We start from the raw sequence: 24,925 nt of genomic DNA on the forward strand, positions 1-24,925 counted from the left end.
TGTTCAGGCCAGAGAGACAAACATTTAGAAATGAACTGCAGTCCCTCTCTGTAGTGACAGTAAAAGCCCAAACTTCCACTAGCATTCACAGTCCAGTCACACAGCGGGCAGCAGGAGATTACACAAAAAAAGAAGAGACTCATAACACTGTCAAGACCTGGGAAAAAGCCCTGACTCAGGTACGTGAGATTTTGCAGTAAAGGGATGTTTTGCTTTAGTTATTGGTATTTCAGGTATTGTATGAATATTGTTGAAGTGTGTTGGTCAGTCAGTGCACCAGTTTAGGACAGTCTGAACTATATGATCTTCTATGATGAAATCAACCTGATGGCTACAGCCATGGTCCGAGTCCCTTAAAGGAGATGTAGAAAAACACAGTAACTACTCCTCACATCACCACTAAGGCAGGTAATGTTAAACATGAGAGCTTCCTACATACATTCATGTCCCATAACGTATTCCATTTAATGTAGTTTCTTAAACATTCATCTAGTGCTATTATCAGATCAAAAAATGTTTCGTTTCATTTCAGTAAATATGCGCTGAATCAAAAACACTTGAAGGTTACTGTTTAGACCAGGGATGCCAACCTAAGGCCCAGGGACCAGAATCGGCACAACAAACATTGGACATCTAACTATCGTTCAGAAGTTTCATAGCTTTTTTGACTGTTCAAGACGTCCACTGGGGCATTCATACCGCTCCAAAGTAATTAAGTAAGAGATAAACAAATAATGGAAATGTTTCTGTCTTTCACCAGCCACTATAGAAAAAGTAGATGGGGCACAAATGCATAAATAATGCATTTTTTCCACAGAGGTTACAAAAATAGCACATTTTCATATATTAAGATATCTGGGGGATTAATTGCGTAGTTAAACTTTACACCCATAGGAAAGGGAGTAGCACAGGCCAAGCACACTTAATATCAAAGTGGTCTGTCTGTGGCTCATTATGTAAAATGAGTTTGAAATACCTGGTTTAGAGCATTTTCCTTATTCTAATATAAACTGCTGAGGCAGACAGGGTCATCAACATTGGCATGCAAAAACATAGTACTTAAGATGATGCTTATAAATGTGACGATTTTAGTCAGTTAGTCCTCTTTTCCTCTGCCGAAAATAGTTTGGAAATTTTTTCTTTAGTGAATGCAACAATAGATTTTGATAGATGTCGCTCAGGCATTTTGATAGATGTCACCCAGTTTTGTTTTGTTTTTTTCAAGCTGAAATGTTCCTGAGACAAAGGTAATTAGCCTGAAGAACAAAGGAGGTCTTAAAAGGTATAAAAGTATAAAAATACATAGCTGAAATTCCAGCCCAGTTATGGACCATTTGACTTTGGACAACGTTCTTGTCCCTTTGGGATTCCTGATAACTGGACAGACACTAATTATAAAGTTTGCAAGTTCCTTTCAAACTTGTCGTTGCTTGGAAGTGAGAATGATGTAATGGTGTCTGCATCACTGAGCTCACAGCTGCACTTTTCATTAGAGCAGCAGGAACACACTCTTCTGATCAGAGAGAGGAAGTTTCAGGCATTTTATGGGCAGCTGGTCTGACACAATTCAGACAAGTTATTTAATATAGCTTGATTAATGTGTTTAATAACATGTTGTTAACAAGGAGGCTCATCTGACCACAATGAGAAGGATGATGAGGCTTAGAAGATTGAGGTATGTTGCAATAGGAAGACAACTGCAGCACCTTTTTGTAAAGCACCCAATGGAATGGACTAAATGAACACAGTTCACATTATATGTACGTTAGGTTAGCATGTTAGGTAGTGATTCATACTGTGGGCGTAAAGGTGAAAATCAATGGCTGTCTGTCTGTGTGTCTCTGTGTTAGCCTCATGATGTGCTGGAAACCTGTCCACAGCGTACCTTATCTCTTGTCTCATGACAGCAGAAACAGACCCTGAATTGGATAAGCGGTTTAAGGAAATTGATGGATGTGTCAGGAATGGCAGTGGAGGTGTTCATGAGGACCCACAATAAATAACACAAGGTAGATGAAATAAACTCGAACCCAACAGTCAGAAATTGAATTGAAAATAAAGCAAAGTGGGCTCTGAAGTAAAACCCAAAACAGACAAAATCATAGTTTAACTGATTTATTGGAATACAGTGAGCATGCACATGCAGAGATGCCAGCGAGGAAGACTTTCAGGAGACTGAACAGGTAATTGGGAGAGATGCTGAGGTTGGTAATGCCAGCAGAGTACACAGAAACACCCCATAGAATAATTTGTGAGGTGAGTACTCAAAGGAGTTGTAGAAGGGTGGCAAGTATGTTAATACAGAGAAGTTTCACTGAAAAGCGAGCTGTTCTTCAGCCACACGGGGAGCACTGGGAAGTGGTTACACTTTGCAGTAGTTTCAGTTCTTTCCACACAGAAAAGCATCCAAGTGAACTCCAAGCATCCTAAAGTGCATCATTACAAACTGCATGAATATGTTTAGTCTGCAGTTGTGTTGAAGACAGGAGCAACAAAAGTAAATACAGGAAGGGACTGAGTTCTTGACTACTGAGAATTTAGAGAACTTACATTTGTTTTATTGCTAGTTTATAGTCTGTAGTGTCTATGGCACCCTGCCCCATGCCAGAATGCAAAGTAGTGTAACAAACACAAATTTGTTACACTACTTGTTGCATTACTTCCATCTTTCTCCCTAAACTGACTTGAAACACGTTGTCTCATATTTACTATTTAACAGTATAATATATAGGCTGCTGTTCATCACACCAGTTGAAGTTCAGGGTCTGGCTGCTGGGCTGGGGTTGAAATACACTCAGCTCATCACTCTCGGTTCTTTGCTAGTTTAGCGTTAGCATGCTGCCTGTGCAGATGTTAGCAAAGAGCTTAAGTTGTGTTAGCAGCATAATGCAGCTGCTGGATGCAGTTTGCACTTTCCTATCGCACTCTCATCCTTTTGTGCAATAAAAATCAAAGTAATCTCCATATCCAGGCTGTGGACTAATTGTCCCCTCCAGCACACTGACTAAAATCGGCAAGTACAAGCAGAACCAAAGGGAGGCAGACTAGCAATTCCAAGGAATTGAACTGGCAAGAACTGGGAATGAGTTTCTCAATTCCCATTCCTAGTACACATGCAATGCACTACATACTTGCTTGTACATCATGCAAATTTCACCATGGTATGCTGAGAAATACAATTTTACTGTGATTGTGATGCTACTGCATTTTGTGAACATTTGCAACTTGCTATGCCATACATAATGCTAAATGCTTCTGAAGCAAAGATGATAGTTAAGTTATAAAACACAACATTAAACAATGCTACAACAGGAATAGTTTTACCTGCAATGCCTCAAAAAAGTTAGCCAGGTAGCGCTGAAGCCTTCTGGTTGAAAACTGTTTGGTGTTCCTTAGTTACTGACAGCAGAAACATCAGCGCAAAGTTATGTAATTTATCTATGGTGTGCTCTTATATAGAAATTATACTGGTTTGGTGCATTCTGGAATAAATATAATATAATCATTTAATATCATTTAATATTCCACAAAAATATAACATCAAAACGATTTAGTAAGCAAATGTGTTATGCAAGAGGTGAGTCATGCTTTAATAAGGGGCCATAATGCATTTCATTTTCAGGCTTGCCATTGTTACATAAGTGCTGATATCAAGACATGCAAATATGCTTCTGAACTAATCAATTTTTCACTAACTGTGTAACCTGATCTGGATTTTTTCTCCTGTGACATTTGAAGCCGATCCTTTGCCCTCAGTAGCCCAGGATGTGTGGTGAAAGGTGGAAAAATGGTGAAAATGTTAAAAATAATCCCAGTTGGATTGCTAAGGACTGGAGATCACTTATTACTGAGATAACTGACTAGTTCAGCAGTGATATTCATCATGACGCATTATGTTAAAACCATCACATTTAGTCCTTTTAAACATGGACCTGTTGTACTTCTGTATTTTCATTCATTGACTCCGGACCACTTTGGTATGATTCATACTTCACTATAATCTGGTTCAGTCACTCTGTCTAAAAGAAGCTTTTTCAGCTCCCCATTTAAGTTTTTGTGATTGGCTTCGCTTGTCACTTGAAAAAAGAAACCGTAGGCAGGAGGTGGGTGCAGGTGGAGCTTCTGGTCTCATACACAGAGCCATGTGCTTGCCATAACCGTTTTATCCTCTCTCTTATGACATCATACAGAGCCAGAAATATATGAAATGCCCACCCCGATTTACACTATAGGCAGTATAAAATATGCTTGTAGCTTTCAGGTGTGAAAAGTGATGACAGTGCAGAAGTGCCTTAAACCTGTATTTTATTTAATGGCCACTAGGAGGCGATACCTGTGATTGCAAAAACACCTCAGGGAAAATGGCCATTTGCCCTGGTCTATGTGACCACTTTGCGAGTGGAATTATGGACTCAGTGTTTCACTCAATATGATGTGAAATCAGTGACTGAGTCTGTTTTTGAAATTCTGGTCATTCCAGGTTTCAGAAAAGAGGATCCATGTATTTGTATTTGCTAGTGAGTAAAGTAAGATCTACCACTCACAGTGTAAACACTGGTCACATTTATGATCACCTACCACTTCAACCACAAGATAAGTAAAATCATAATTTGTTCCCTTTAATAAATTGTGTCTTTATATAAACTATCAACTGACAAAATTATAACAGTTTTAACAGTGACGCATAACATTTTATTTCCCCATTTTTTCCATTTATTTAACAATCTTTCGATCAATTTTAATTAACAAACAAACTGTCTCCAAACTACTGCTCAAATTCCCACAAGAGTTTTTAAATGAGTGCACATTATGAACAACTAAACACAAAGGAGGCTGGATCCAGGCAAGCTTTATTGGTTTTAAACTTTTAAACAAAACACTGCTGGCAGATTAAAATCCTGCAAATAGTACATTTTCAGGAATATTGAAAACAAAAGTCTCTATTGGAACCAACATGTTTTAGTAATAACATGGCCAATTATTGTCTGATCATGAATCATTAATGTAAACTTTTCCCCTATCATTGATAATGTAAACATATCCAGGGTAACTGGCATAAAGAATATACAGTGAGAACATATATACACCCAAATCACAGTCTGAGGAAACGTCTGCGCTGAATAAAAGAAGTAAACTTTTCAAAAGTGGTTCACGGAATCAGAGCTCTACATCTCTAATGTGATGTCCTCAAAAACACCGTTCTGATTTATTTGTATCAAGAAAAAAACCCTCAGAGGTCAGCTACATAAATATATCTCTGTGTGTGTGTGTGTCTGTTTGTGTTAGTGTGTGTGTGTGTGTTTGTGTGTGCTCGCTACACAGCAAGGATGCTCAGCTTTGGCATTTAAAATAAACATCTCAAAACATAAAGCAGAAGCTCTCATAATCAGCTGCTAAAGAATTTTCTATTTCATTTTCACATAGCAAATATTCATAAAATATGCTATTAACACTGCAATTAATTTGCTACAATGTTTTTCGTTAACAGTATCACAGGCTGTAAGCGTAACATTTCTCCCCAGTAGGTCTAAAAATGGCTACAAACAATGCCCTATGCTAGGCATGATTGTTAATATGCTACAAAAACAAGCAATCTTTCTGGTCACTGTGCAACAGGAGAACTTGGATAGGAGGCAAACTGGAAAATGTGTTTCATAGTAACATATTTATAGGTACTCAGAATCAGAAGCTTTATTCAGTTAGTTTTTTTCAATATACCTCTAAATAACCCCAAACAATCCAAATCATTCCAAATAATCCCAAACTTGCTCTCTGTAATATTGGAAGGACTAACATTTTTCTGTTATGCTACAAACTGTAAACATAGGTGACCTTAAATTTTCTATCTTGCTGTTTAAAAAAGATTCATATTATGAGGATTTAAAATGTGCAGATTGAAAGTGTTTTTAAACTTTAAAGTGCTAAGCTAAATACATATTAAAGCACGAAAACCTGGAATCATACCCATTTTTAGTTTGCTCTCCATCCAAGTTTATGTTCATCAAAGCCTCGACCTCCATCTGTTCTTTATATAAACACACTATTTCATTATAACAAACCAGGAAGATTGAGATTCAATTATGAACCTGTCAGTTCAGGTAAGAACACCGTCACCAAAGTGCACCAAAGTTAAACACTGTTAGATCATTTCATTGTCAAACCTCACAGAGCTCACACAATTTAAGCTATCGGGATTCAAAACGCTTTCTCAGTCTACCTAAACCCAGGCTTGTCCTTGTCATGCAGTATCTGACTAAAGCCCCAATCACACAGGCTTAAAGACTGAACATCTAGTAACCACCGCTTACAAGTGAAACATGTGCATTCTCTTACCAGAAAATGTATATTCTGTAATCAGTTACGAGTGGTTGTTACAATGTTGCACTAAAAACCTCCTTGTAGTTGCTAACAGGAAGCTGCAGTCATCTGTAGTTTGCATTAAAAATGCCAATGTCTGCAAACATGTGCCAACTACATGGTGGTGGTACTACTAAGTGGTAGTAAAACTGTGAAAACATAAACCAGAAACAAGAGACCAACGGCCTTCAAAATAAAAGTATTAGTTGCAGCGGGAAGGCACAACTTTTACTTGAAGGCAAACGTTTTCCATTTCTGGTTTGTATTGCCCTTCAAATTCCATGAATTCCACTACAGCTCAGAGAGCAGTTGGCAAGTGTTTGCAGACAAGTTGGTATCTGCCATGCAAACTACAGGCAACTGTGGCAATCTGCTAGCCACCAATGCAATCACAAGGAGTTGTTGGCGCAGCACCTCCTTAGCAATCAATTTCACCTAGTGACAACCAGGAACATTCAGTATTTACCAACTTTTTTAGGGAATTTAGATATTTTCCGTAGTAACCAGAGGTTGCCAGGGCATCACTGACCTGTGTGACCGGGGCCTTAATGACACATCTGTTGTCACTGATGGAAGGTCTGAGAGTTTGCTGCTGCTGTTGCTACATCAGGCTACGTCAGACAGAGCAGAAACAAAGCGCCAAATACAAATCACTACAAATGGAAAGAGCCATCTTCCTTGGATATTTATTTTAGAAAACTGGTAGATAATCAATTATTAATAACTCCATATAAACCAACCAAGTAAAAAAGGCAAGGTAAGTTCAGTCCTATTGGAGTTCTTTTAGTGAATTGAATAGATTCAAATGAAATTCAATCTCCACCTGGTTTTACATTTTCTCATATCTGCATGTAGTATTAAGTATACATCTAAGACAATAAATTCTAAGTTCATGGCGTCAACATTAAAACTCCAAGGCATCCAGTTTGATTGTACCATGGGTGATCACCGCTGAAAGAGACAGTCCCCATTCGCTCAGGTCATGGAAACCTTCAACCTGTGAAGCTCCCACAGATGGTCGTTGACTGTGCTCAGTTAAAAAGTCTCAGTTACATCTTCTGCTTCAGTCTTCAAAATGTTAAACATTCATTCTCAAAGCTTCCAACTTCTAATACAAACAACTTAGAAAATTTGATAGCTAAAACATCTTAAACATATGGGAGAACATTTATTTCAGCAAGATCGCAGAAGAGGGAGAAGAAGATCTGTACATTAGAAGTATAAATCTCTATTCATACACAGTTTACCTCTGGTTGTACCTGTAGGTCATGGTACAAGGGCAAAAGTGATAAGTGATACTGATTATTAATACACTGGGCACTCTGTATCATAAAGATGGTTTTTCATGAACAGGGTTGGGAAGAACTGAAGGATGTGGTGGTGTTAAATTTAAATACACCTGGAAATTCCATGTGAAAGCAGACGAAACATTAAATAATGTTTTTTTTTTCAATAAACACTAATAACATTTTTTTAATATGTTAAAGTAGCTAGGCCTTCTTAGAGCTTGTCTGCTGGCTTTTTTACAGCACACTTCTGTCAAACATTTTATTTATTTCTTTACATCTGCACTGTAAAATGATGTGGTAATGCAGGGATGTCTTTTTGTTTTATAGCTCAAACTGGAGATTAGAAATTTCACCAAGGATTTTTCCATTGGCCTTTTGGATTAATATGGGAATCTGTGGGAAATAAAAGTACTTTTATTTACTTTTTTTCTAAATTTTTCTTCCATGAAGATAAATGTTTTCTGAAATTTAATTAAAACTCTTATTTTTTGTTGTTGTAAAATGAAATAAATTACTAAATAAAATCAAGATAATTTTGTTTTAAATCAGAATAAATAGCCTTAAAAAATGGTCCATCCTAGTTGTGAACCAGATTTTAAAGATATAAAATAAATATGGTTTACACAATGTGAAAATGTGCAAACAAACATTCAATGGTCAAAGTCCTCCTTTAACTGAGACGACCGGAGTCAAATTTAGATGTATTCTCTGAAAACTGTGAGCTGTGTTAGATGTAACACCCTCAAAAGTCTACTGCATGTAGCTTCCCTTATGGACAAATACCAAAATGTAAACAATAATTATAATAATATACATATTTTTTTAATAATCATTACTAAGGTGTTACTTCCATGAAACCAAGATTTATTTCTAAAGTAATCAAGATACTGCATCGACCTTCCCAACCACATTCACAAAAATATGAAAACATTAATTACAAGAAATTTGAGTAATGTTTTCATATGATTCATAATTCAACATTTATCTTGTTTTTGTGAATGGACAGCATTTTGGAAGTGATTCAGCTTCCTGTTTCCTGTGCTGTTTGACACTGTTGCCTGTGTATCATGGCCGTGATGATGAATGTACCCGTCAGAAACCCCACAAACGTCTTGTTGCTACTAATCATCGTATCTCTCACTCCCTCCCATGTTCCCTCCCAGCGTGTTAAAAGTTTTGTTGAGTGTCTGTCTTCATCTCGGGCTCAGCATCAGCAGTGAGTCATCCCTCCGCCCACCTGCTTCTCTTCACCTCCTCCCCTCTTTTCTCTCCTCTTTTTTGATCTCCTTAAACCTCACTTCTTCTACTTCTTTGCTACAACCCTTCCTCCCACACACTTGGCGGGTACGGGATCTGTGTTCATGTGTGTTTTTGTCGTGTGGTGTATAAGCGCTGTAACAGAACCAATCTAACCCCCCACCCTCATCCCCAACCCCAGATGTGTTTTTCCCTCCTGCGCCCTCCATATGTAGCCTAGCATGGCGAGGCGCTCATTCGCATGTGTGCGTGGTAGCGTGGAGGAGGCACGGCAGAGGGTGGCGCCGCCATAGGCAGGGACTGGGGTGCAGGCCCACTCGGGTGAGGGTGTGGCTGAGGGTGGGAGTGGATATGTGAACCCCTGGACAGGGTGGAGGTGGCACCTGGGTGAAGAGGATGTGGATATGAGGAGGAGGTGGAGGAGGAAGAAGCTGGTTGGAGCTGGTAGCTGGCAGCTGATGACGGTCCAGAGGAAGAGGGTGTTGCCTGGGAGCTGCTGCCCCCCTTGGGAAATGGCTGCTGGGGTGGAGTTTGGTTGAGCTGGATGGAGATGTCAGAGGAGACATCGGAGGCACTGCGGCCTCGCTGTGGTGGAGCCCAGGAGTCTGGGTGGAGGTACTGGCCGCTGTAGTCGCTGCAGTCGGACATGCGGGGGCGGTACAGTGCAGGGTGGGGCCGGTAAAGCTCCTCCTCAGCGTAACGCTTCATGAAGAGGTAGACAGACATCACTCCTGCACCCTGGAGACACAAACAAAATACTGCAACGTTACAGGATATCCTGTTTGTTGTTTTGTAGATTCATCCAGTGGTAATATTATTTGGTCTGATTAGTTTTTCTTTCGTTTTTTTTAGGTTTGTTGTTAAGCATGATGTATCTCGCTCTATTAATCTGGCTCTTTAAACACAGTCCTCTGCAGTGATACAGCATGTCTGTCATGCTTTTCCAAACAAAAGCAATGTAATTTTCTCCACAGTCCATCATTGTGGCAATGATGGACTGTGGGGTGGGCCATTTATATGGATACACCGTAATAACATGGGAATGGCTGGTGATATTAAAGTCCTGTTTGTGGTACATTAGTATATGTGAGGGGGCAAACTCCCCAAGATGGGTGGTGACCATGGTGGCCATTTAGAAGTCGGCCATCTTGGATACAACTTTTGTTTTTTTCAATAGGAAGAGGGCCATGTGACACATCAAACTTATTGGTAATGACCACTTGCATTTGTGCATCTTTGAGTGTGATCCTGAGTGAATCAGGGGGACAACGTCAACTCGACAAGTCTATGAATGTCAAGAAAAGTAACACCATTGTGCTGGTCACAGTGCTGACCTGATGTTTCTTTTTGGAGATAAAGTATCTGAATTTCAGGAGCAGAACCATGCCTCCAAACACACTCCTTCTGGTTCTCATCTATATATGTTCCCCCTGTTTGTTCTCATTTACGTGCCCCACCCTCTGTCCCCTTTTCAATTCTTTAACTTCTTCGCTTCTCATTAGTACATGGGGATCTGCCAGGCCCTGGAGCCACCGCCAGTCCCCTTCTAGGTCTTCCCTGAACTGCAGCTCAATTCATGTCCAAGCCATTTACCTTTATCTACTAAAATGCTGTCAAACCTCAAATGAGGACGTGGGCCCAGCGAGTGAATTGTAGCTTGGACACAATGGAGTCTTGCACTGAAAACTACTAATTGACCTCTTGGTTGAGTCCCATCTCTCCACCAGCGATGAAAGAATTTGATATTTGTTTGTGAAACAAGTTTGAGGTCCATGGGAACAATGACCTTAAAGGAGAAGAACAATTTAGTAGCTTTTCCTTATGGCTAATATTTGTAATCACAGCTCAAGTTTAGTTGCAGGTAGACTTCTTCCCTATCATCTATAGTAAGATATAGAAGCTATGCTTTGGGACTATAAACCTTCATTCAAAAGGAAGAAACGGTAATCATTATGCAGTCCCAACATGCACCAGTGCTGCCACTGCACAGAGGAAGGACCTTGCAGACATAGATGATTGAGTTTGGTGTGGAAGAACATGATTGGCTTGCACGGTCTATCTGATATCACTGTGTTGATGTTTTTCTAGGATCAACATTGCATCTGACAAATCACATAATTATGATGTCATAGCTTTGCAACTTGGACAATAACTTGCCGATGTCCTTTCATGAAAAATCTTTAAAGAAACAGATCAATCAACGTTTTGTAGATCCAGGAATAACACCAACATGATGAGTATCTCACATCGAGAGCCTTGCACAGAGTCCTGACCTCAACCCAACAGAACACCTTTGGGATGAATTAGAGCAGAGACCAAGCCAGACCTTTATCTCCAACATCAGTGTCTGAGCTCACAAAGGCACTTCTGAAAGAACTTTCTAAAATCCCCAAAGGATTTGAAGCTGTTATAGCTGCAAAGGGTGTGTCGACATCACATCCTTTGTAGCTATAGAATCTATAGATTAAGAATGGGATGTCACTCAAGTTCACATGCAGGTGAAGGCAGACGAGCAAATACTTTTGGAAATATTGCATATATATTATTGCTATCTTTCTTATAGTGGAAGTAGTTAGCTTCTAAAAAAATGTTAAATGATTGAAATCACATGTATAATCCAAAACATACCTACTGGCTATAGAATTTCAGATCTAACTGGCCATATTCAAAACAGCTCTAGTAATATAGTTTAGGATAGACAGCAATGCAAGTGACGCTGATGCATTGACAATGTCTGCCAAAAAAACCCATAAATTAGATGAAGCGGGAACAGGCTCCTCTCTCTCTCCATCCATGACACGACAACATCTGCATTGCCTAAGGGAGCCAAAGAGAACAATGCAGAGTTCCCAGAAAATTCCCATACGCTTAAAGATTTACTAAACACAAGAATCAGCATCATCCTCCCTAAAGTGCAACACACCATAAGGAGGAGGGTGGGGGGATGAAATAAATCCGTACTAATTTTGCAGAGAGTTGACAAAAAGGCTCGGTGCTCCTCAGCGGAATGAGCCATTATCAAAAATGTATTCATGTTTTCACCCAGGCATCCGCTGAGCATTCACAGCTCATTCACTATTCATCCACAACATCATCGCTACAACAACCCTGAAACCTGAATGCTGATGAACGTGTGTGTGTGTGTGTGTGTGTGTGTGTGTGTGTGTGTGTGTGTGTGTGTGTGTGTGTGTGTGTGTGTGACAGAAAAATTATGTAGTTAAATGTTCTTTGCTATTCCAGCGCAGGTTAGAAGAAGAGTGGGGAAGAAAAGAGAAGATAAGGTATGGAAAGAGGGCAGAGTTAAAGAAAATAAATAAAAGGAGAGGAAGTAAGATGAAGGAATGAAGTGATAAAACATGTAAAAAAAAAAAAAAAGGGGGGGGGGAAGCGAGTGAATGGATGATTAGAAAAGAAAAAAAAAGAAAAAAAAAAAAAGAAGAGGATGCCTGAGTGACACATGCATGAGTAAAGATGCTAAGACGGATAAACCCATGTCAAAGGAATGCAAAGACGACAGGTAAATGAGCGAAAAGAGGATTAAATAGGAAAAGAAGGGCAAGACTAATAGAAGATTAGGAGGAGCATGTGATTACAGCAGGTGAAGACGCGATAAAGACAGATGACAGCCACTTTATGGGCACGAAAGATGGGAAACAAGATGGGAGGATAGAAGAAAGGATAAAAATTGGAATGAATAAGAAAAATTTAGAGGAAATGGAGGACAAAAATAAAGATGGGACGTGAATTTAAAAAAAATTAACAGGAGAATCAAAGCAAAAGCTAAGCAAGAAAACATGAGTCAAAGATTTAAGCGAGGACTGGAGCAGAAGAAAACAGGATTATAGACTGAAAGATAACTGAAGAGGGAAGATCAAAGAAACGATGGTGAAAAAAAGAAGTGGGAAGGGAAGAAATATGAAGTAAGAGAGAAGAGAGCAAAGAAGAGAGCAAAAGATGAAGTTAAGCCACACCATGCAAGAGGACAGCAGAGGAGATAAGAAGAAGAAGAAGGAGGGGACAACAGAGGATTAAAGAACTGAAGATAAAAGGAGAGAGAAAGAGACAAGATAAAAGTAGAGGACATATAAAGAGAGAAAAGACTTGAGTTAGGCAGAGAAGAGACAGCAGGAAAAGGGAAAGGAGAAAGACAAAAGGGACAGAGATGAAATGGAAGGAATGAAGGATGAAGGAGGAGTGGAGCACCCTCTTTCTCCCAGTGAGGAATATTTGGATGCATATGAAGCTGTGCTGCGACAGAGCTGCTGCCCTCAAGTATTCAAGCTATTAACATTTATGAATATTGATGCAGGCAGGATGACGGGCTCCTACGCAGGCACTTTTTAAATCTGTGTGTGTTTAGCTGAATAAGTCTGCATTTTCAGCAAGCGTGCATGCATGTGTGTGTGCGACTGTGTGTGCACATGTTTAGACAGCATGGTCGACATCCAAGCAAGATTCCAAACAATCTCTGCATGAACATTAAGGCTTATAAATGTTGAGCAGCAGCACATTTTTGTGTCACTGGGAGCTTCTCACTGTGCCCGAGCACATCTGCAGTGTGTGAGTTTTCCGTTCAGCATGCGATCACTCACGTGTTTGTCTGTGTGCAGCAGCTGTGCGTGTTCGTGCTTGATTAACTCTTTGAGAATGCGTGTGGTGGTGCGTATTAGCGTGCTTCAATCACCTCTTTGAGGAGGAAGGAGGAGGCGGCAAAGGCAAAGGACCAGCCGTAGTGATAGTGGAAGAACTGCTCAGGCTCTCGAGGTCGGTTCATCACCTCATCGTTAATACTGGAGATGTACAAAACCAGACCCACCACCAGACTAAGACCTGCAAGAGCACAAATACACACATATGGTAATCACACAGTGAGAAAGATAGATGGTCCCGCTGTATGATAATATAGCGTATCCACGTCTCCTTGCATAAGTAAAATATAACATCAGAAGATAAGTCAAGTGTTGGATGTTATTCTGAGCCATCTGCTTTCCCCAGAGCAGGCACTGGAACTCCCTCGGGAACAGGGTATTCCTGCAGGCTGGTAACCTCTATAAACACATATCTGCACATGAATATGCAGAAGTCGAATGAAAGGGACATGATTTAAGTTACAAAAAGCTTTCTGGTTTTTGTTTGCAGTCTGCTTGTCATCACATTTGAGTAGGCTGCAGTTAGATGCTGGTACTGTGCAGACCCTTTAGGAAACACAGAAGGTGTTTTATTTTTCAAAAACTTAATCTCAAAAACATGGATTATTATTTGACAGCGTTAAGGTTTTATTTGGTTTTCTAATATATAGCTTATATCTGCTTTCATAAACAAACAGCAGAGTACGGAACAGGAAAACTTGACCCAAACACCTTTAAGATCACACGGAACACCTAGCTGTAGATAGTTGTAGATAAGCAGGACTCGAAACTCAAAAAAAATACAAACTAAGAAAACGTAATCTAAACTGGAACCAAAGGACGTGGAAGCTAGGAAACAATAAACAGACAAACTAGAAGCTAACTATGAACACCAGGGAGCCCAAGGACCACAAGAAGGACGCACAGCAATGTGGGACAACGCAACAACTGGCAGAGGAAGACAGAGGACTAAATACACAGAGGATAACGAGGGGATGGGAAACAGGAGGGAAACACAGCTGGAAGTAATCAGACAAAATGAGACAGGGAGGAAGCAAAACTGAATACAGTTGTGAAACACAGGATGTGAGACTGTGAAAAGAAAACAGGAAACAAGACATGACAGACTACATATGAAATGTGGACACAGGGGAGGCAAGGACACAGAACCATGAAGCATACGACATCAAAGAATTATAACTGAAACCAGAATTTACAGAGCCAGTGCCATGACACTATCTACTGTTAGTCTTTAACCTCCTAGGACCGAACTCTTCCACAGCATGCAGTTTTAATTTCTCTTTGATATTTGGGCATGAATGTAAAAATAAAGAATTACCAGATTTTTTTTACCTTATTTTTCTTTTTATGAAAAGTCAGAGCCACATATGAGGATATTCGTTTAAAATTTTGATAGAACAGTAGCAGTATAATGTCTTCGTAAGTGGATATCAGGCCCTTGTAGAGCAAAATTGAGTATTTTGGTCTAAATAACCCAAAATGTGATGTCCACATATGTGGACGCCAGGTCCTAGGAGGTTAAAGTTTAGATAGCCTCTGTTTGAGACACAGGGTGTGATGTACTCAACATGTGTAGATGCCATAGGATTGTTTATACATTTTAAGTTTCTCTTTTCAATTAAATATGGGGTTCAATGTATTTGCAAATCATTGCATTCTAGTATTAGTTCATTTTACACACAGTTTTTGAAGCAGTCATGGTCCTACAGTGGATTCATTAGCTCATCTCCACTGTGGAGAATAGTTAGGAATTAAAAGTATAAATGGATTAAATAACATATCTAAAACACATACTTCTGTTTTTTGTAATAAAACGTGACCACAATGACTCAAAAATGATAACAGCTCCTCTGTGACCTTTACTGTCACCTTTTAGGGCTCCTGGAAATTAGTGTAGCCAAGAGGTTAAGATGAGTTTATTCTGACAATTAAAATAATGGACTGTCACTGTAAACACAGTAAGACAAACAACTGTACATACCAATGTTTTGGACAGGGCATAATATACTATAAGACACCACTATATACTCATCTAAATGTGCAAAGTGTATCATTTTTGAGTCAAAACAGTTTCATGTTAAATACAAGAGCAAAAAGAAAGAAACAAGCAGCTTATGACATTTAGTTCTCTATCCTTCATAAATGTTTAACAAACCTCCAAACTACAAATAACCAGTAAATCAGGAGGGGCGAGGCTAATGCTGCATTCCCCGGTTACCCTGAAATACTAATCCCATCTGTATGGGCCTTTCTTCTTGTTTGTGCTTGTGTGTATTTGTGTGCATGTGTGCACTTTGTAGCTGGAATAGCTAATGATAATGTGTCCTGCTTGTACTGTAAATAGGCTGAGAAACAAGCTGTGCTGTGGCAAACAGAGATAAACAAGAACACAATCCCACAAACACACTTCGTATGGGAGAAGCGAAGCCTCATTAGGAGTGCGTCAGTTCCTCCCCTGTCGACAGACTAACCACAGCAACTGACCTGCAAAATCCTTCAACAGTGAAACCCTCTCATTCCAAACACAGCAAATGATGCAGATGCTTCCACTTAAAATCACCTTACAGCTCATTTTCTCTAAAAGTGTCACCGGCGGATTCATCTCATTGACTGTGCTACATAACACTGAAATAAATAAATAAATATATAAACGTAGCCTACATGGAGCTTCCAAAAATGTGTTAAGCCATATTTAGGCTGCTACACTGACATGTCACAGAGACTCTGTAGCTCAGCAGATCTGCTGTGCTCCTCCTTAAAAATGTAAATGCATGTCGGACACAGCTGCACAACATGATGTCATGAATTATCCTATCATTGTTTTCCCCTATGTTGATGATTGAGACAGCTTACAGTGAAGACAATATTATTTAGGGACATTGTAGCGATTGACCCAACAGACTGCAACAATTTGAGGAGTGTTTATTGCAAATCGCATAAAAATGCTTGAAAAATACATGACAGGTTCAACACCCACTTTAGCTTTTCAGCTGGTCTCACACACACAACTTCCTCCAGCTCTCCAGCTTCACTATGTAAAGGGAGAAGCCTCGTTAGTGAAATCCCCGACACCTGTCCCTCCAGCCTCCTTGGCACTGCCTCACTCCTCCCCTGCAGCTGAGCCAGGGACCACACCTCCGCCACAGATATATTTATCAAGCAATAGATGCAACCAGTGCTGGTCACACACTACTCCTGACTGAAAATACATGTTCACTAGATACTTTTTCTTTGTGTAACAGACTAATATCTAGGATACAAAATAGTAATTGACCTTTCAATTTCAAGAAAAGATAAAAGTTGACAAGAAAAATCCAACAAAAGACAACAGGGTGCATGATTCAGACTAAACAAAAAATGACTGACTGGGTGTTGAAAGCATCCCACCTACAGAAAAGTCAGTACATATCAAAAAGAAAATTGTTATCATATACTGTATTTACAGGCAACAAGACTTTGGTGAGTACTGATCTATATTGTGATATTTTTAAGTTCAACGTCAAACCGCTCTATTAGTGGAAAACGAAGGACATTAGTCTGAACACTGTATTTCCTTCATTTGGCCATCAGATGGCAGTGTTGTGAACAGAATGCACATCTCAGTAAAAGCCTCCCAGACATGTGGTGCTAGGACCCATGAACACACATGAATGAGCACACACACATTCATTGGAGAGGAGGTGGAGAAACAGCAGAGAGGGGAGAAAATTACTGGAGGAAGGACAGACAGGAGAAAACAGAGGAAACAGCTGGTACGCAGTCACCATGTTATAACCTCAGGCTGCTTTGTGACTGATGGCAAGTTTTCACAAGACAAATACACACATGCTGATTTTCTGCAACCGCGTGATGTCATTCTCACTGATATGTGGAGCGTGCTCTTTTATGGCAAACAACAAGAGAACAGCGCACAATAGAAGTGAGCTTAAGTGTCGTCAATTTGCTGTTCAGAAGTGAAACTGGCAATCATCAGCCATCGATTTCTCACCTAACGCTTTCAGCCGTGAACAACAGGACAGAAATCTTCTACTTCTCAAAAGAAGCCCAACAATTGTTGTTGATTTTTCTTTTTTTTAAGCCACAGAACGTCAGCAAAGGTGAAAAGAGGCTGTCAGGGTTTATTCTGAGAGTCTGTTTTCCAAACAAACAAACATAAAACTAAAAAACAGAATAAAAAATATAAAAACTGATCCTCTTTCAGATGCTCTTAATAGACCTTTTTTTCATTAGTAGACTTCAAATTCCCATTTAAAGACCACATAATTATAGAGTTTCAGTCTTAATGAAATGTGGCATCGACGAGATGGTCATGAGACCAGTTACGGCTTGGAAATGTGCAGCTGAGGAAAAGATAGACGCAGAACTAGAGGCAGCTACAGATCCTGAGTTGGGAGTGACAAGGACGGAAAGGATTAAGACAACTCTGGTTGGACTCATCAGCTGCAAGAGAGGTGTTGTTTAATTAGCTTGGACACATGGAGAGGACAGATACTGGGTATACTGGGAGAAGGATGTGGAGAAGCGAGTTAGAATAGAAGAAGACCGAAGGTAGTTACGAGATGCGTTGACAGACGACATGCATGCAGGTGTAGTTTATATAAAATAGAGGTGTCACAACACCCATTATTTTATGAAGCCTTATTGTCTGAAGATTTACTTTATTTTCACTTAGCTTTTAGAAACAAGATGCGATCAGCGACAAACATGAAAAGGGCTGAAAATCCAAAGATATACAAACTCATCTGGCCATCACTCATCGATCACAAGGCGACCCTAAAGCATGCCCTCCTTTATTGACCTAAATAAAGGTCAAGGTCACGGGAACTTGAACTCATCAGACGTTTTTAGTAAATGCACCTATGGGGTGAATTTTAAAATCCTATGTCACCAAGTTATCACATTCACAGACTTGGGTGTCCACTGTGCTCACCCACGGACACACTGGGTGATAACACATGATATATATTTATAAAAGGGAAAATAATGAAAACATATATATATAAAAAACCAGCAAAAACAATGCGTATTAATGCAAATTCTATCATGTGTGCGTACACATATTTCGTGTTTGGTAATATGTGTTTCATGCACAGATTTGTGTGTTTGACTCGTGTCGATGCATAAATGTGTTTCTCCTTGGCTTGGCGACATTCCTATGACATCATGTGTCCAGTCAGCACTCCACCATGCTAAGCTGGCATCTGCGAGGTAAAGCTCCCTCATGCACGAAATAATAAAAAAGGAAAGAGAAACAGGAAGGTGATGTCATCTTATCGGCTCATAGTAAGAGAGAGAGTGACTTCAAGCAAAACGAAATCTCAGCAACTAATGGACCATCCGAGGAAACTGAGCAAAAACGTCACCCGGCCTTCCTGCAGCGACACGAGGAGGTGATGTGATGTCACCTTGTTGGCTGCACTGACTCTTAAAGCACAACTGAGACACTAAGCTCATTAAAACAAAATCCTGCTGGACCCTCGTACAAAGCAGTTCTGTTTTTCATACTGTTGATCCACATTTGTTTTTAATAGATTGAATTTTTACTCCTACCTGTTTTCTCAGTGGTTTGTTTTAACACATTAGGAATACTGACCACTGATCAGTGTAAATCATTTACAGATATTCATAGCTGTACTTGCATGTGCATGTTAAAGTGAGATTTTAGTCTAACAAAGGTGGTTTTATTTTTACTGTCATTACTCTTTAGGTCACCATACAAGCAAATAACTTGGTCTGCAGTATTTTACGAGTTTACAGCAAATTTAAAATCAATGTCACATTCTCACTCAGTCTTTTACAAGATGCTCTAAGTGAGATATAGATTAACTGGTAAAGGAAAACTAAAATCACAAAGGAAAATGTGTCAGTCACAGGAATTTACAAGTCTGCTGGAACAAACACTAGTGTGCTTTCCAAAACTCCCTTATCCGGCTGCGGGACAGCATCTGAACTGAATGCACAGATGTTTAATGTACCAATTTTACATTTGCAGGGCTCTAATGTGCAGCTGTCACATTAGACATAAACAGCAGCACTGAGAGTGCACCGAGTGCATATGCTCCTTTTATTTCACAGTTTTCTGACAGATGCTCTCTTGGCTATTTTGCAGTATCTGTCTTGACTTTTGCCTGCTATCGCCTCTGATAACGTCTGACTGAAGCAGGCAGTCGCTCCTTTTGGTTTTTTTTAAAGAAGTGAAACAACACATTTAATGTGCGTTTCTGTGCACAGAGACTGAAGCAACAAACCTGAGTCAACAAAGAGGGATTATTACCTATTATTGCTGAATTGGGTTTTTAGGTGCTGTTGAGCCAGTAAAATAAAACATGGTCAAAGAGTCCAAAGACAAATCTCTTTCATAACCCATTTTCATTGATGCTGCTGCAGCACAATACAGTCTCTGGGTATAAAGTATGTTACCACCTTAGAAAGATATGTAAACAACTACCACTGAATCCATTTCCATTGGTGAACCAGTCTCTCCAAAGCTGTGGACATTAAGTTGTCACTATGACAATTTCTCTTTGGTTGGCTGCAAGGATTTGCTCCACTTTAGTTGAAAGAGACATTAGTGAGCTCCAGTACTGACAAGAGGTAAAGGGACCTGGCTCGCAGTTAACATCCCAAAGGAAGATGAGCTTGAAGTCGGGTCTTTGTGCAGGTTCCTCTGCACAAAAATAGGGAAAACCTCTTCTTTGGCAGCATGATAAAAAGGCACTGTCATGTTGAAATACATTCAAAAATGTTGGAGACACACTGCTGTTTAAAACTATGTTTTGCTGGAGATGAGCCCATGATAAATGCCTCCGGGCCAAATATATCTAGTCAGGGTTGTCTGCACGCTTTAAGCCACATAATATAATTTGGGTGAGTGTTACAGATAAAGTAAATCTCGTTTTTTAAAAGCACCATGCGGGTCACCAAGCGTGATCAACCACACAAAACAGTTACACCTAGTAACTTTCCACTGGGATAGACTTCGACTGGAAGTTGATGTCCAGTCCACTTACTGCAGTGAGATAATGGGAGAGTTTTGGCTCAGACCCCAAATGTGTCATCCCGAATAAAACCAACCTTCTCATTACTGAATTTCTGATTGAAACGTCAAAATGTACTAAAGCTACTTTCCAGATGGCTTGACTTATGTTGAAAGTTTTTACCAAAAGCCCACAGCAAGACCTCAAATCACTGCTGCCCTGTAGCTCCTCCAGCGGAGAGCAATTATTTGGAATTAAGCCCCATTCACTGTTCAGCCAGCAGCAAGAACAAGGTATGGCCTGACAAGCTGTCAGCTGGGAAACGCTTAGAAGAGCTGCAGAGTGAATCTTCATCCACCGAACCGTCTCTTTTATTAACCTTTAGGAATGTTGACTTTTAACAAGTGCACTTCTCTTCTGCTGCCTGGTTGCTATTTAACATCTTATCTAAGCAGACAGGTGAAAGAGGAGTTTGACACCTTCAAGGCTTAGGTGTTCACAACTGTTATGCTACAGCACAACAAGAAAGAGAAGAGATTTCTAACTACAATCCATCTAACTCTAAGGACAATAAGTTAAAAATGCTATTATAGAAACTATAACCTCAACCACTATAATCCCTAATAGACTACAAAGCTTTTGCTAAAGCCTTTTTATCTGTAGCACTGCGATGAGCTTTAAATCTTCCACCATCACGGACTGTAAAGCCTGCAATTTAAAGCGAGGCAAGGATAGACTGACCTGCAAGCAGTTGATGAGAGTTCACAGTTGGATTTAATCACCTGATCATAAACCCCTGAGAGTGCCTGGCGGCTGAAATGTCCTCAGGATGTGCATATGTTCCATTAATTTGATGGAGCTCACTTTTATTTTTTGGCATCAATACAATGAGAACATTTGATTTTGTGTTTCTTGGATAACCAGAGAATGTGTTTTCTCTCTGCAGACCCTCCGTCCACAGATTTTACGACAGCTGTGCGCTTATGTTTGTCTCCGAGGCAGCTCTGCAATGACCGAAAAAAACAGCAGAATAATTGGAAAATCAGGAAACAAACTGTGACAAGACAAGTGTAGTTGTGTGCAGTTGTTCCATGAGTTCTGTGAGGTTTTGATTGTTTCCATGAGTAAACAACAGTTAGTGTGCACAGGCTGAGGATATTTTATTTATCCCACTCACACTTTCGGTTCAGATTAACTTTACCTGACAGAATGAAGAATATACCAGAAACGAAGGCGAGGATGGTGCGCTGCGGCCGAATGTGCCCGATATTGCTGATTACAAAGGCGGTGAAGACAAAGAGCAGGGAGACCATGGGGAAGGGAGTGGCGGTCCGGACCATTTCTGAAGAAAAAAAGGAAGGAGGATTAGTAGAATGAGTGTGTGATACGAATAAAAATGAGGAAAACTTCAAACTCATAAAAGTTTAAGCCTTCAGAAATGGTCACATTAATCAAGAATAATTTAAAATGTTACCAAATTATTTCCTGAATTAAAAATAAAGCTTCGAGCAAATTAACTACGACACATGAAGTCGATAAAGTGGATTTTTTTCATAATGTGCAGAATATTTCTCTAAAGCCCAAAAATGTCTAATGCCATGTTGCTGCACATAATAACAACGTTGTGACTTTGTGTTTGGGTTGTTTTGTGTATTTTAAATGATTTAAGGTTTATCATGTTGTTACATCTATATTTTTTTTTACAAAGTCTGTGTTTTCTTTAGTCGTGGGAAAAGTGGAAAATCTGCCCCGATGACCACTGTAACCACACAGGTGTAGCATACTGTAGCACACCATTTCACCATAAAACTATCAAACCATTAAGAGCCAGATAACTACATTTAACATCATACTGGTTGTTGTATGTAATATTATTTCCAGTTGCCTTTTATTTTATATAGCCTCAGCTTTATTGTGGTTGGTCTGTGTAAGTTCTTAGTCATCTACTTCACGGTACTCGTAAGTTGGAGGCAAATGGACCTTCTTTTACGATCATGAAGTTGTGTCACCTCTCATATGAAAAGCTTTGCCAGTTCTAAAAACTGATGGCGAGTTCCAGGTACTAAACTCATTGTGGCGTTGTCACCTTGCAGGTGGTCCTGAGAGATGTCTACACACGACGTCACCACGTGAGTCACCAAGGGTCACATGAATGAAGGTGTGAAGTAAAGACGTGCAAAGAATTTTTCTCATGCACAACATCCCGGTTGAGCAGAGCCAGGCCAAAACTAGTTAATCTCAAGGACAAAACAACTAAACACAAGCTGAACAACATTATGTATGCAATGCAATGCAATGCAGTGAGGGGTATTAAGACCGATACCTACTGGAGACACAACCGACACAACATAGGAGAGTCAATTCATTAGGATGAGACTGTGTATCCCCTTTTATTTACAAGAACAAGAATTACTTCTACTGTACTGAACAGTTAAGATAACACTTTGTCTTTTTGTGTTGTCAGAAATCTTCAAGTAAGCATAGGAACCAGAAGTCTGCTGGAGCTCGCTCAGTGTTACGTTGAGTAAGGTCTATGATTTATTCAGTAACCTCTCCGACGGAGCTGCTGCAGTGTTATGACTTGTGCATGTACCTGAGGACATTTATCTAGCATTAAGCGGCGCACACGTCTTCCCCCTGGTGTCTTTAACAACACTGAGTGTGTGCTTTACTTCAAAGAGCAAAATGCAGAGGGCTAGTTCATAGTGTCAACATCTTGAATCATTAAAACAGCTCAAAGACAAAAGGAAAAAAAGAAATGGTGAACTCTGAAATAGTTTATCTTTTTTTTTTCAAATAAAAATGTTGCTTCATAGGTTATTTGGTTAGCAACATTTGATTTTAAAACAAATCTGGCATAATTGGCTTAATTTATGAATTCCTACAAAAAGTTTGAGTTAACAAAAATCATGTTAGCAAACATGCAGACATGCCTGGAGCATTTGTTAGCACACGAGGAAATGGTTTGGCACTTGCTCATCAGTGGCATCTGAATCAGTGCAGTTTGTCCACAGCCTAATGCTCAGCTGTGCCACCAAACATAAACTAAAGAGTGCACCAATCTTCTTTCTGCTGAAATGGACTAGACTGTTTTCATTAGATCTTGCACCAGATGCTTCCATTTCTTAGACATCAGTAACCTACATGGAACAGATATTTGAAGGAAGAGAAAACTTATAAGCCAAACCTGAAAGCTGTGCATGTTATGTCTGAGAGTAGAAGAAAAATCATGAGTGAAATGTGAATTTTCAGTATTTGGGTGATCTTAGATACAGAGCTAACACAGGTTACACCTATACACCAGTAATGTAGGACAGCCATGGTTCCTCCAACTAAGAAATCGTGTAAAATTTATTCATTTTTAATACTCTCATTACTTTTGGACTATTGTAATACTCTGTACACAAGCCTGAGTTAAAATACCATTTCCTGCCTCCAGCTTGTTGAAAATTCAGCTGCCAGAGTTTTAACAAATTCAAAGAGACAGGACCACATTGCATCCCACATCCCATTTTTACAAGGCCACACTGGCTATACACATTTGATATCAAATTGATATTAGTTACATTTACATGGCCTCCCTTCTGCATCCATTACAGTTTTACTCAGGCCTCACGACTTGAGCCACTGCCTTTGTTTCTCAGGTCAGACTGGTCTAACTGTTCCATCAGCTCATTAAAGAAGGCACTTTCTGTTTGAAACCATCAAGTTTTGATGTCTTTATCCAGACAGGGAGTGTGCTAACCTCACCTCCTCTCCAAAATGGTCCCACAGTTCTGTGTATAGTCCTGCGTAATGACTGAAACCCAAAGTCGAAGTGACCTGGCAGAGAAGCTGGTCATTGCCCTGGCTCTGTTTTAATCGTATTTAACCAGGAAAAAAACATCCATTGACATTAGAAATCTCTTTTACTATAAATAATTTATATTAAGTAATTTATTAATTTATTTATTGTTGTATTATTCAGTGTTTATTTAACTTTTCTATTTTAACATTTGTATTTGTTGTTGCTGTTTTAACTCTGTTTATTAAACACATCGTGGGGTTGTCACCCCGGGTATCAACTCTTTTGCGTTTTGTAAAGCACTTTGTAACCAACATTTGAAATGTGACATGAATAAATTGTAATATTATTGTTATATAAATCTCTTGAAAGTGGTGCAGTGGTGGAGACATGCAATGATCTAATGTAGCAAAACCAAACACATAAAACAAAAAACTGTATTTGTTAGAGTTAAATTGTTAAATGTTTGTCATTTTTATGTTTACCATTTGTACAGTGTTTTAACTCTGATGAAGTGTCCAGTATTAAACTTCACATATACCCTGAACTGTAAGCAACATGTAAGCCTTTAGAAACAACTTCTGACCTTCTGATCTGTATATCACATGTATA

General features: G+C 39.5%; 1 protein-coding gene across 1 annotated transcript in view; it reads right to left on the bottom strand.

Moving 5' to 3' along the window:
• Positions 1-4,833: 4,833 nt before the first annotated feature.
• cacng7a (calcium channel, voltage-dependent, gamma subunit 7a) overlaps positions 4,834-24,925 on the bottom strand; it is a 40,462-nt gene continuing 20,370 nt past the window's right edge. The window contains exons 4-6 of the mRNA XM_026156259.2: positions 21,731-21,871; positions 13,588-13,733; positions 4,834-9,641 (exon numbers count right to left, since the gene is read on the bottom strand). Of these exons, the coding sequence (XP_026012044.1) occupies positions 9,120-9,641; positions 13,588-13,733; positions 21,731-21,871 (809 nt within the window). The 3' untranslated portion in view covers positions 4,834-9,119. The remainder of the gene's footprint in view (positions 9,642-13,587; positions 13,734-21,730; positions 21,872-24,925) is intronic.

The sequence above is a fragment of the Astatotilapia calliptera genome, chromosome 22 (assembly GCF_964374335.1).
Source record: "Astatotilapia calliptera chromosome 22, fAstCal68.1, whole genome shotgun sequence".
NCBI classification, from domain to species: Eukaryota; Metazoa; Chordata; class Actinopteri; order Cichliformes; family Cichlidae; genus Astatotilapia; species Astatotilapia calliptera.